We start from the raw sequence: 11,927 nt of genomic DNA, 5'->3' as shown, positions 1-11,927 counted from the left end.
TGGTTACTTTTGAACAGTAGAAGCAACAAAGGCAGCCCTTGCCCTTTGGATTTGGGGAGAGGAAGCTCTTGGCTAATTTTCGTCTTTTTTTCAAAGCTGACAGGAGATCCTGGTTCTGGAGGAGGAGCTCTGGCAACACTTGGCAGTTGCCTGTAAACTTTTTTTTTAAAAAAATTACCCATCCTTTGGCAGGCAGGTAATATCAAAGGGCACTATGGATTACAATACCTGAGGAGTGTTTACAGCCTGGAAGATTATTTATGTTTGGTTTTATCTCTATAGTCACACATCCAAGCTAAGAGAAAAGAAACACAGGAACCCTCTCATTATCTTTTTGAAATATGAAGATCAGAGAGAAACCTGGGTTTAACGTGCGGAGTGATGGTCCTAGCAGAATGCTTATAAATTAAAAGGCATCCTGCCTCTGTAATCACAGATCCAGGAGCAGAGCTGGCATTTAGACAGAATGGAACACTAGAATCGTCGTTTTTTATACCTACAGCTCCGATGATCAGAAAAATGGAGAATATTGTATGAAGTGGAGCTTCTGGTCCATCTGCTTTTTCCATTGATGGACTGAAGAGCCATAGAAGTGATTGATGCACTGCTTCATAATGGGAAGCAATAAAGATGATGCCCTTTTGAATAGAATCGCATTCCCAGGACCAGCATCCCATGTCACCAGTCCTCACTGCTTACCTCTCCAAGAACCTTTTGGCATTCCTTTCCACTTTGAACCTCCGTATTGGGACCACCAAGCCTACCACGGATATTCAGGACGGTTCTCCTACCTGCCCTTCTCCAGCTACGTAGGGGTCTATGACTACTCCTTTGAGCCGGCCTTCATTCGGAAAAGGAACGAGAGGGAGAGGCAGCGGGTCCGTTGTGTGAACGAGGGCTATGCGCGTCTCCGAGACCACCTCCCCAAGGAGCTTGCGGATAAGCGCCTCAGCAAAGTTGAGACCTTGCGGGCTGCCATCACTTATATCAAACACCTCCAGAGCTTGCTGGACTACCATCCTTTAGAGACAAACACGAAACCTGCTATTCCGGCAGCAACAGAAGCAGCAACAGGGGCACCTGGTCTGAGCTTAAGAAGGGAATGCAACAGTGATGGGGAATCTAAGACCTCAATAGCTTCATCCCCTTACAGTGAGTTTGAAGAAGTATGCAGTTAAGAAACTTCAGGAACTTCTTCAAAAACCTACAAATTCAAGATTGCATCTCTCTTTCTTAGTATCTCAAAGAACTACATGATTTCTACATTGGCACAGCTTTTCCTGCAAGAACTAATTCAGTTCCCAGCAAAGGGACGAGAAAGGTATCTCAGTTGTACCATCTGTTTCATTCTGGGCAAAACTTCAGATGCTTGTGTAAGGAGACAACAACATTGCTCCTAACATTTTTGTTTATTTATGGTCTTATTGTGTATGTGTGTGTTTTAGGGTTGGAATAGTTTTTAAAAATATATAACATGGTCATTAATTGTTGCAATCTTTGATTTGTTTGTTTGGTCTATTCAGAAGAGGACAATAAATTCAGATGATTCCTCATTTCTTCAGTTTCACATTAGGATATCAATGTATGTTGGGTTCAGTAGGCAAAGCATACTGTAATTGCTTTTAAAAGATCCATAAAATGTTCTCCTTGGGTACGAGTATTGCTCTGGATGCTGATAAAATTAGTTGTGTTTAAACATCACAGATATCAATGGAATTTGAAAAGCAACTCTTAATTTCAATGAGAGATGCATTGAATTGTGAGCCACTTTTCGGTTCATCAAAGTTTGATTGAATCACAGCACACTGTCTTCATATTGGAGTATTAGCATATAAAATGTTATTAGATTAGAACATATGTAGAGGTATTCAGTTTCCCCTTTCAAAATACAGTGAAATTGAATGAGATTACACCTTAACGGATTGTGAACATCCATTTAAAAACAACAGAATCCTCATTATGCTGCTTTTGGAATCAGCTGCTGTTTGTGTATTAATTTGTGTTTAGTCATAATTTCATTTTGGGTTCATTGTATTCCTTTCCCTTGTTGGTGTCCTTCAGATAACAGACTACAGCTCCCATCATTCCAGTCAGAATGATAGAAGTACCCGTTTGGAAAAAGCTCGAGTAAAGGAACACAGTTCATTTCAATTCTATTCTTTGTACAATGTTAAGTAATTACAAATCACCTTTATGGATTAAAATGTAATTATAGTGACTAGTTTGGTGACTGCATGTGTATGTTAATGTACACATTATCAATCAAAGAAGAAGAAGCAATACAGGAACATTGTTATAAAGAGAGCAAGAAGTTCACCCACAACTAAATCTTCCTTTAGTTCCCAAATTTCTAATCATTGCTGGAAGTTATACAATGAAGAACCACACTTATAACACATATGAACTGTGTTCCTATTCCCATGATAACTTTGTCTGTCCTTTTCTTTGCATGGCTAAATTATATTATTATATATTGGACTTAAGTTTTAAGTTATTGCAACACTAAGAATTTCAGGAAAGAAAGAAATTTTCATGGGGGCAGATTTCTTATTTGAGAGGTAATGTCTTTATTTTGTCCCCTAAACCTTTGAAGCAAACTGAAGTCCTTTGCTATCTCATTGACCTGGTAGGTGATATCTAAAATATATACCAGCAGCCTTAGAATAGTTAATGGTGAGGAACATTGAGAAACATCTGGCTGCATGATTTCCTTTTCTATACGTGTTGCCAAAGTCCAAATAAACAAACAACTTGCAGGTGCCTGTCTTAATATTTGGCAAAGTAATGGTGTTCTATGAAGTAGGGATAAAAAGTGAATGAAATCACATGAATAACTTGCTTAATATGGTTTGGTATTTACCCTACCACTTTTAATGTGTTACTCTTATGTAACACAGAAGCATTGTTGGCCCTACATCGCTATCTCTCATGGTACATCCTTGCTGAGCGATTTCAGCTACCACAAGAATCGCAAGTTCAGAAACCTGCCATGTCTTGCTTTCCAGAAGGCCAAATGGGACACAGGGTACAAGACAAAACCAGAAGTTTATTTTCAATGGCCATAGAGGATGACAGCTGAAAAAGCACTCCAAAATATGGACATGCCATAATTGTGACTACAGAGCATTTTTATTTCATTTAACAGCTATTCAAGAAGCCCGCACCAGCTCCTGATTGGTTGAAAAACAGTCTGGCTAGGATCCATGTCCTGAGTAACTCAGGACTCTGTTGGACATCTTCGCTGATTGGCTCTTCATATGGCAGGAAATTCAATAAACTGTCATTGGGTCATTTGAAGTGTCTGTCGGTTTAATGGTCCTTCTCTGAAAGGGATGTGATCCCCAAGGAATGTGGTACGGCAATATGTAATGAGTTGGCTCTGATTAGTGTATTTGATTTAGTCCTGTGTACACAATGAATATTTGGGGATGATGTCCATCTCAATAGGTGAAGTTGGCTTGAGGCATGAGTGCTAATTCTTTCTCACAGATAGCCTCAATCATATCAATGTGAGCAGGAAACGGGCCCAGGGAGCTCTGGTGTACATCTATTGATATGATTGGAGCCCCCGGTGGCGCAGTGAATTAAAGCCCTGTGCCCGCAGGACTGAAGACCGACAGGTCGTAGGTTCGAATCTGGGGAGAGGTGGATGAGCTCCCTCTATCAGCTCCAGCTCCTCGTGCGGGGACATGAGAGAAACCTCCCACAAGGATGATAAAAAACATCAGAAATCATCCGGCGTCCCCTGGGCAACGTCCTTGCAGACGGCCAATTCTCTCACAACAGGATGCTCCTGACACGACAAAAAAAATCTATTGAGTAATTTCCTCCCATCTCCAAGTCCATTGTGTGGGAAGGGTTGGGTCTAGGGTGCAACCAGACAATATTCCAGAAACAATTTACACAAAAAGGTTAATGTAAGACAGAATTGCAAAGGTGCAGCTTACTAGGTTTTGCAGAGATGTAGTTTTCATTTCATATAATTTTATATATTTCATAATCTGGGGGTTCAATTTCTCAATATCACTCTGAGCTAGATGCACCATGCATGTGCACTTCAAGTTGCCTGTTGACTTAAGGCAACCCCATCAATTTTATAGGGTTTTTCTTAGGACAAGAAAACTCAGAGGTGGTTTTCCAGTTCCTGAAATATAGTCTACAGGACCTACAGTATTTGTGGTCTCCCACACAAGTACTAAATTGGGCTGATCCTGCTTACTTTGTAACATCAGGCAAGATCTGGCACCTTTAGAGTATTTGGTTCTGTGAAAAGGACTCTTAAATCTGAGCGGGTGCTCACCACAACATTTTTGGGGATTAGTAACAAAACAATCGGGCAGTCATCCTTCAACACACGAATCCCTTGTACATTAATAAGGCATGAATAAGGTTTGTATCACACACATAGTAAAATTAATGAATGGCATATATTCCCCCTCTTCCAAAAGAAGATTCTAATTCTACATTTGTGATTTTAAGCACTATTCTTCACAAACAAGAGTGTAAGTTGCACATGGCCATACATAGCAAGAACCAGTCTCTGCAGTTCAAAACAGAGCTATCATAACTGTACATGTATGACTAATAAATACCTATGAGCAAAAATGTAACGAGGAGCTGTGAAATGAAATTGGTAGTGAAGTGCCATAAAGATGAAACTCTTTAGAGAAGTATAATTATAATCGTTATTATGAACAATAAAAAAGTCACTGGCAAAAGCAAACTGCTTAACATCATGCTTATGGATGTTCTGGAACATAGAAATAGGAGATAATGCTGCCAACACCCTTTTTGAGGCTGAAATATGCTGCTGTTTATCAGCAACATGAAGTCAAGGATTTGGCTCTCCAAATGGTCAAAGCAAAATAGTTCTAACTACTTCATCACACTAGAGGAGCCTTTAACAGCCTCACTAAACTACAAACCCCAGAATTCTGCAGGAGGCAGAAACCGGATTTAATTCCCTAGTGAGCAATAAATCAACACTTAAGATGCAAGATGCTTCTCCCTATTTGTTTGCAGTATCTGATTTTTTTAAAAGTGTGTAGATATATAAGCTACAGGGAAACGTATTCTATATATTTTTGGTCCTTTTTCAAAACTAGGGGAAAGATGAAGAGAGTTCCTATATGTATTCATACAAATATTTATATTTGCAGTCTGTAGAAAATCAGTACAAATATTGAGCAAAATTACAACATGCTGAAATGTGGATGGGGAATACTTTCTATGTAGTTTATAAAACATATAAAGGTTTGTGCATAGTGACATATATGACTTATTGGCCCAACAGACAGAGGGAAGAAGAAAATTGTGGTAGTTTAAAGTGATGCAGGAAAAGAGAAGGTATGGAAAAGCAAACCAACAGGTATGGTATGGAAGGTATGGAAAAGCAAACCTAGCCATTAGCAAGCATAGGCAAGCAAAGCTTGCAAACTCAAAACAATTTGTTCTAGGATCTGAAGCTTTCAGGTTCTTATGTGTCTCTACAGATTCACGGGCTATGAACAAAATCCATTAAGTCATGAATTGATCCCATTAAAACCAATGAGACAACTTTGTTGTGGTTGAATCATGTTCCATTCTTGCCGACATGAATTTGTGACAGTCAGCCTTTGCTTTGTGTTTGTGATCTACTGGTTTGTACTTCAGATATCAGCACAACATAAAAAAATCAGATCTCTGTAGCAAAAGATATTTTAAATACCGGAACTAGGGTGGAAAATTACTTTTGGGGCTACAATGCTCAGAATTCTTGAGGTAATGGCCATATTGACTGAGCAATTCTGGAAGCTGTAATACAAAAAAGTTTTTCCATGTTCTGCCAAATAAAGATCAGCCAACAGTTAACTGCAGCCAAATCAGCAAATGGTCCAAAGTAATAGCGCTGTGTTTCTCAATCTTTCTAATGCTGTGACCCTTTAATACAGTTCCTCATGTTGAGGTGACCCCCAACCATAACATTATTTTTGTTTCTACTTCATAATTGTAATTTTGCTACGGTTATGAATTGTAATGTAAATATCTGATATGTGGGATGTATTGTCATTCACTGGACCAAATTTGGCACAAATACCTGATACATCCAGATCTGAATACTGGTGAGGTTGTGGGGATTGATTTTGTCATTTGGGAGTTGTAGTTGCTGGGATTTATAGTTAACTTACAATCAAAAAGCATTCTGAACTCTACCAACGATGGAATTGAACCAAACTTGGCACACAGAACTCCCACAACCAACAGAAAATACTGGAAGGGTTTGGTGGGCATTGAGTTTTCGAGTTGTAGTTCACCTACATCCAGAGAGCACTGTGGACTCAAACAATGATGGATCTGGACCAAACTTGGCATGAATGCTCAATATGCCCAACTGTGAACACTGGTGGAATTTGGAGAAAATATACCTTGACATTTGGGAGTTGTAGTTGCTGGGATTTATGGTTCACCTACAATCAAAGAGCGTTCTGAACTCCACCAACGACAGAATTGGGACAAACTTCCCACACAGAACCCCCCATTACCAACAGAAAATACAGTGTTTTCTGATGGTATTTGGCAAAACCTCCCCCCCGCCCCCGAGTCCCAACCCCTAGGTTGAGAAACACTGTAATAGCGGATCCTATTTTTTTCTAAGCTGACCTTTGTCTGCAGAAGGGCTACCTTCAAAACAAAAAACATATAATTACCAAACTTTGAAAGCAGATAGTGATCTAACTTGTCACTCTTAAATTAATGTTTTAATAAAAACATAGACTATGTGAAACAATTACTAGATTTTTTTAAAGACTCCATGGATATTCTCAGACATATGCTCAGTTGTTTTGGCCTTTTCTATGCACTTTAATCTCTCCATCAAACATGGTAAAAGAAAAATTCCCACTGAAATTGCAAGCCTACAAGGGCTTAGATACTATCACTATTTTAAAGAATGATAATCCTAGCCATGAGATTGTTTTGAAACTCTTAATGACTTATTTAGTTGATTCGCCCACTCTTCACCCCAGTAATAGCTAGACTAAGTTCCTTTCAAGTTATATTACTCAGTGTCAATAAATGGCAAAAGAAAAACAGCAGGAACCATAATAAAGTACACAGAAGTAATCAGTCATTTGATATCTCTTTAGAACCAAGGAATGGGGACTCTAAGCTTCAAAAGGAAATTCTTTTGCATTTGCAAGGAACATCTGTCATTGGGAAGCCATAAGAAGACTTGAAGCATATTAATGTGCGGCTAACCAGGAATTTAATGAGAGCAGTGTGCACTCCAAAAAGTGTCTGCCAGGTTTGTTTGTTTAAATGAAATCTATTAAACAATCAACATTAAGATAAAACATTGCAGATAAGAAGGAAATATACAGTTAAAACATATACCTAAATGCTAGCAAGCAAAGAACACTCAAGGCTCCCCCCCAAAATGCATAACAGAAAGCACACTTTTTATTGCTATGCTTGGCAGCAGAGGTGAGCAAAGTAAGTCTGCATTTGTGCCACCCCCCCCCCCCAAATCTCCTGTACTGCCTTTTTAAAGGCCAAATGAAAGGAAACAACCCCTGAAAAGGTTGCAGGACTTTCCAGTTCTGTTTAACATAAAAGGTTAACCTTCTCCCATCAGAAGCAGACTTTCAGTCCCTTTGTTTTGTATTTTTTATTGCATTTTGGACAGCCCATATCAAGTATCTCTGAGGTATCTGTTGTAGTGTCTCACCCTTGCTCTAAAGCAGTGGTTCCCAACCTTTTTTTTTGACCAGGGACAATGTTGACCAGGGACAACTTTGACCAGGGACTACTGTATTATATTAGTCTACCCTGCCATGTAATCCAGTTCAAAGCAGATAACCTGGATTTTATTTGGCAGTGTAGATGGGACCTTAGAGGTCTTAGTGGTCTCGGACATGGCCTTGAGCTCCCAACGACTTTTGGTCCTGGGAGATTTCAATGTCCATGCCGAGGCCACTCTCTCAGGTGCGGCTCAGGACTTCATGGCCGCCATGGCAACCATGGGCCTGTCCCAACTAATATCTGGTCCCACCCATAGTGCCGGGCACACTTTGGATTTGGTTTTTGCGCAGGGATGGGATGAGGGTGACGGATTGGAGGAGCTGTCCATCGCTCCATTGCCATGGACCGATCACCACCTGATCAGATTTAGACTAACTGTGCCTTCCAACCTCCGCAGGGGTGGTGGACCCATTAGAATGGTCCGCCCCAGGAGACTTATGGATCCAAATGGTTTTCTGACGGCTCTTGGGGATTTTTCCACCTCCTTGGCAGGTGACTCTGTCGATGCCCTGGTCTCCTGCTGGAATAGTGAGTTGACCAGGGCAATTGACACAATCGCTCCGGAACGCCCCCTCTCGAGTAACCGAGCTAAACCAGCCCCTTGGTTTACTGAGGAGCTGGCAGCGATGAAGCGAAAGAAGAGGAGGCTAGAGTGTGTGTGGCGCCAGAACCCCACCAATCCAGCCCAAACACACCTGAATGCCTTTTTAAGGTCCTACGGTGTGGCAATAGCGGCAGCTCAAAAAACATCTATCACAGCCAATATTGCATCCGCGAAGAATCGTCCAGCGGAGCTCTTCCGAGTTGTCAGGGGCCTGTTAAACCCGCCAAAATGCGAGACCCCAGACAACTCGGTGGCTCGCTGTGAAGCATTTGCTCGATTCTTCACGGATAAAATTGAGCGGATTCGGTCAGGCTTTGACGTCATGTTAACGGCAGTCTCTGGGGATGTAACGAGAACATCTGCTTGTCCAGCTTTGTTGGATTCGTTTCAATTGGTTCAGCTTGAGGATGTGGACAGGATCCTTGGAGAGGTGCGACCCACCACATGCATCCTAGACCCCTGCCCATCCTGGCTAATAAAAGAAGCCAGAGGGGGTTTGGCAGAGTGGGTGAAGGTGATGGTTAACACCTCCTTACAGGAAGGAAAATTTCCAGCGAGTCTAAAACAGGCTGTTATAAAACCGCTGTTGAAGAAACCATCACTGGACCCCACTCAATTTGACAACTATCGGCCAGTTTCCAATCTCCCCTACTTGGGCAAAGTCATGGAACGTGTGGTGGCAGCACAACTCCAGGGGTTTCTGGTAGACACTGATTATCTAGATCCGGCACAGTCTGGCTTCAGGCCGGGACATGGAACTGAGACAGCCTTGGTCGCCTTGGTAGATGATCTGCGCAGGGAGCTAGACAGGGGGAGTGTGTCCCTGTTAATTCTGCTGGACCTCTCAGCGGCCTTCGATACCGTCGATCACGGTATCCTTCTGGGGCGCCTCATGGATATGGGGCTCGGAGGCACTGCTCTGCAGTGGCTCCGATCCTTCCTTGAGGGTCGATCCCAGAAGGTGTTACTGGGTGACACCTGTTCGGCCCCACAACCGTTGTTGTGTGGAGTCCCACAGGGTTCTATTCTGTCCCCGATGTTATTTAACATCTACATGAAGCCGCTGGGGGAGATCATTCGGAGTTTCGGACTAAGATGTTATCTCTATGCAGATGATGTCCAAATCTGTCACTCCTTCCCACCTGTCACCAAGGAGGCTGTCCAGACCTTGAACCGGTGCTTGGCTGCTGTGTCGGACTGGATGAGAGCTAACAAATTGAAATTGAATCCAGACAAGACAGAGGTCCTACTGGTCAGTCGGAAGGCCGAACAGGGTATAGGGTTACAGCCTGTGTTAGATGGGGTTACACTCCCCCTGAAGACGCAGGTTCGCAGCTTGGGAGTGATCCTGGACTCACCGCTGAGCCTGGAACCCCAGGTCTCGGCGGTGGCCGGGAGAGCTTTTGCACAACTAAAACTTGTGCGCCAGCTGCGCCCGTACCTTGGGAAGTCGGACTTGGCCACGGTGGTCCACGCTCTTGTTACATCCCGATTGGATTACTGCAACGCACTCTACGTGGGGCTGCCTTTGAAGACTGCTCGGAAACTCCAACTGATCCAGCGTGAGGCAGCCAGATTGCTCACTGGGGCGACATACAGGGAGCACACCACCCCCCTGTTGTGTCAGCTCCACTGGCTGCCGATCCAATTCCGAGCACAATTCAAAGTGCTGGTTTTGACCTATAAAACCCTAAACGGTTCCGGCCCAGTGTATCTATCCGAACGGATCTCCCTCTACGTCCCACCTCGGAACCTAAGATCCTCTGGGGAGGCCCTGCTCGCGACCCCGCCTCTTTCACAAGTGAGATTGGCGGGGACGGGGAGCAGGGCCTTCTCGGTGGTGGCCCCCCGCCTATGGAACTCGCTCCCCGGGGAGATTAGATCGGCAACGTCCCTTCTCTCATTTAGGAAGAGGCTGAAGACCTGGATGTGGGACCAGGCGTTTGGACACTCAGGCAGTTAAAGAAAGATTGGATGACGAGCTGGAACTGGACAAGAGGATTTACGGAACCCCGAACTCTGAGCTCAGGATTAGCCTACTATTGTGTTTATGGTGTTGCTATGTATTGATGATGATTTAATTTAATTTGTAATTGCTTAATTGTTTTTATATATGTATGTATATGTGATAAGGCATCGAATTGTGCCTTTCTCTGTAAGCCGCCCTGAGTCCCCCCTAGGGGGTGAGAAGGGCGGGGTAAAAGTGACAGAAATAAATAAATAAATAAATAAATAAACCTTAGAGGTAGAGCAACCTCTAAGAGCAGTGGCTTCCAGGAAGACTTCAGGGTTGATTTGCTATTGTATCCATTTGGTGTTTCAGTTTGGTCATAAAAACCAAGATAATTAGGGGTTGACTAAATATGAAGTATCTTTGCTTTCTAGTTATCTTTCATATCCATCTAACCACCTTTACTGATTATCTATGCTTCACATTCTATGTCTATCCTTTGCTATCAATCATTTGATCACTGTAGAAGATGCATTATTCCAGACAGATTTTTACTACAATATCCAGATGGGGAAAACCTCCTCCTCCTCCTCTTCCCTTGTCTCCAGTGGTTTCTCCATGGGAGGGATTCATTCCTCCATGAAGGATCTGGCAATTCCTCTAAGATCTGAGTCTTATCCAAGTGATAATTACATCCGTTGGAAAGTTCAATGAACTGACATGCTGCCTCCAGCTATTCAGCTAATGTTCTTCCTGCAGACCGTATGCTTTACCAGCTTTACTGTTTTTCTCTTTGTCCTCTTAGACCTGGACAAGCATAAGTGTTAAGCTGCATGTTCCCAACAGTCTTGCTCAGGTTTTGGGGACCTAGGGCTGTATCTTTCTTGATTGTGTCTATCCACCAGTAAAGTCATTGTTTCCCCTATTACCTTCTACCTTACCAAGTATTACTGTCTTCTTTAATGAGTCATGCCTTCTCATGATATATCCAAAGAACAGCAGTCGCAATTTAGCCATCTTGGCTTCCAGGAAGACTTCAGGGTTGATTTGCTATTGCATCCATTTGGTGTTTCTGTTACCAAAATAAACAACCTCAGATAGTATGCTCTGTAACCAGAAAAAACACAGGAGAAAAAACTTGTGTGAGATTTCTTCCTGGAGTTCCTGGGGAATACTGAGTGTGCTTCCAGACATGGTTTAAACACGTGCTGAAGCAGGTTTAAAAACCAACTTTGGCATGGGTTTAAATCTATACACTCTCTCCAAAAACACGGGCTATCTCGGGAGGGGGGTGTCCCCATGCCATCCCAGTAACTACCAGAATGGCATGGGCCACCCCCCCCCCACTCACCCCTAAAAAGCCCTAAAAAGAAGAAGTACCATTAAGGCACTCCTGGAGTCCTTCTGGCATGAGTCGCCTCCGGGCTGATATGAGCGGGGTAGAAATAATGCAAAATAAATAAATAAATAAATGATGCACCAAGAGGTGGGGAGGTGTGCAAGGAGGAAGATTCCTCCTTGCCACCCACCTCACCCACCCCATCTCCTGGTGCATCATTTCTACATGCCAGGAGGACTCCAGGAGTACCTTAA

At 42.8% G+C, this 11,927-nt stretch overlaps 1 protein-coding gene across 1 annotated transcript; it reads left to right on the top strand.

Moving 5' to 3' along the window:
* Window positions 1-614: 614 nt before the first annotated feature.
* Window positions 615-1,178, top strand: ASCL4 (achaete-scute family bHLH transcription factor 4). The gene has a single exon (XM_060779710.2). The coding sequence runs from the start codon at window positions 615-617 to the stop codon at window positions 1,176-1,178; it is 564 nt and encodes a 187-aa protein (XP_060635693.2).
* Window positions 1,179-11,927: the final 10,749 nt, after the last annotated feature.

This window comes from Anolis sagrei, chromosome 5 (assembly GCF_037176765.1).
Source record: "Anolis sagrei isolate rAnoSag1 chromosome 5, rAnoSag1.mat, whole genome shotgun sequence".
NCBI lineage: Eukaryota > Metazoa > Chordata > Lepidosauria > Squamata > Dactyloidae > Anolis > Anolis sagrei.
The sequence above is the reverse complement of the archived record's forward strand: the minus strand, read 5'-3'. Positions and strand labels throughout refer to the sequence as shown.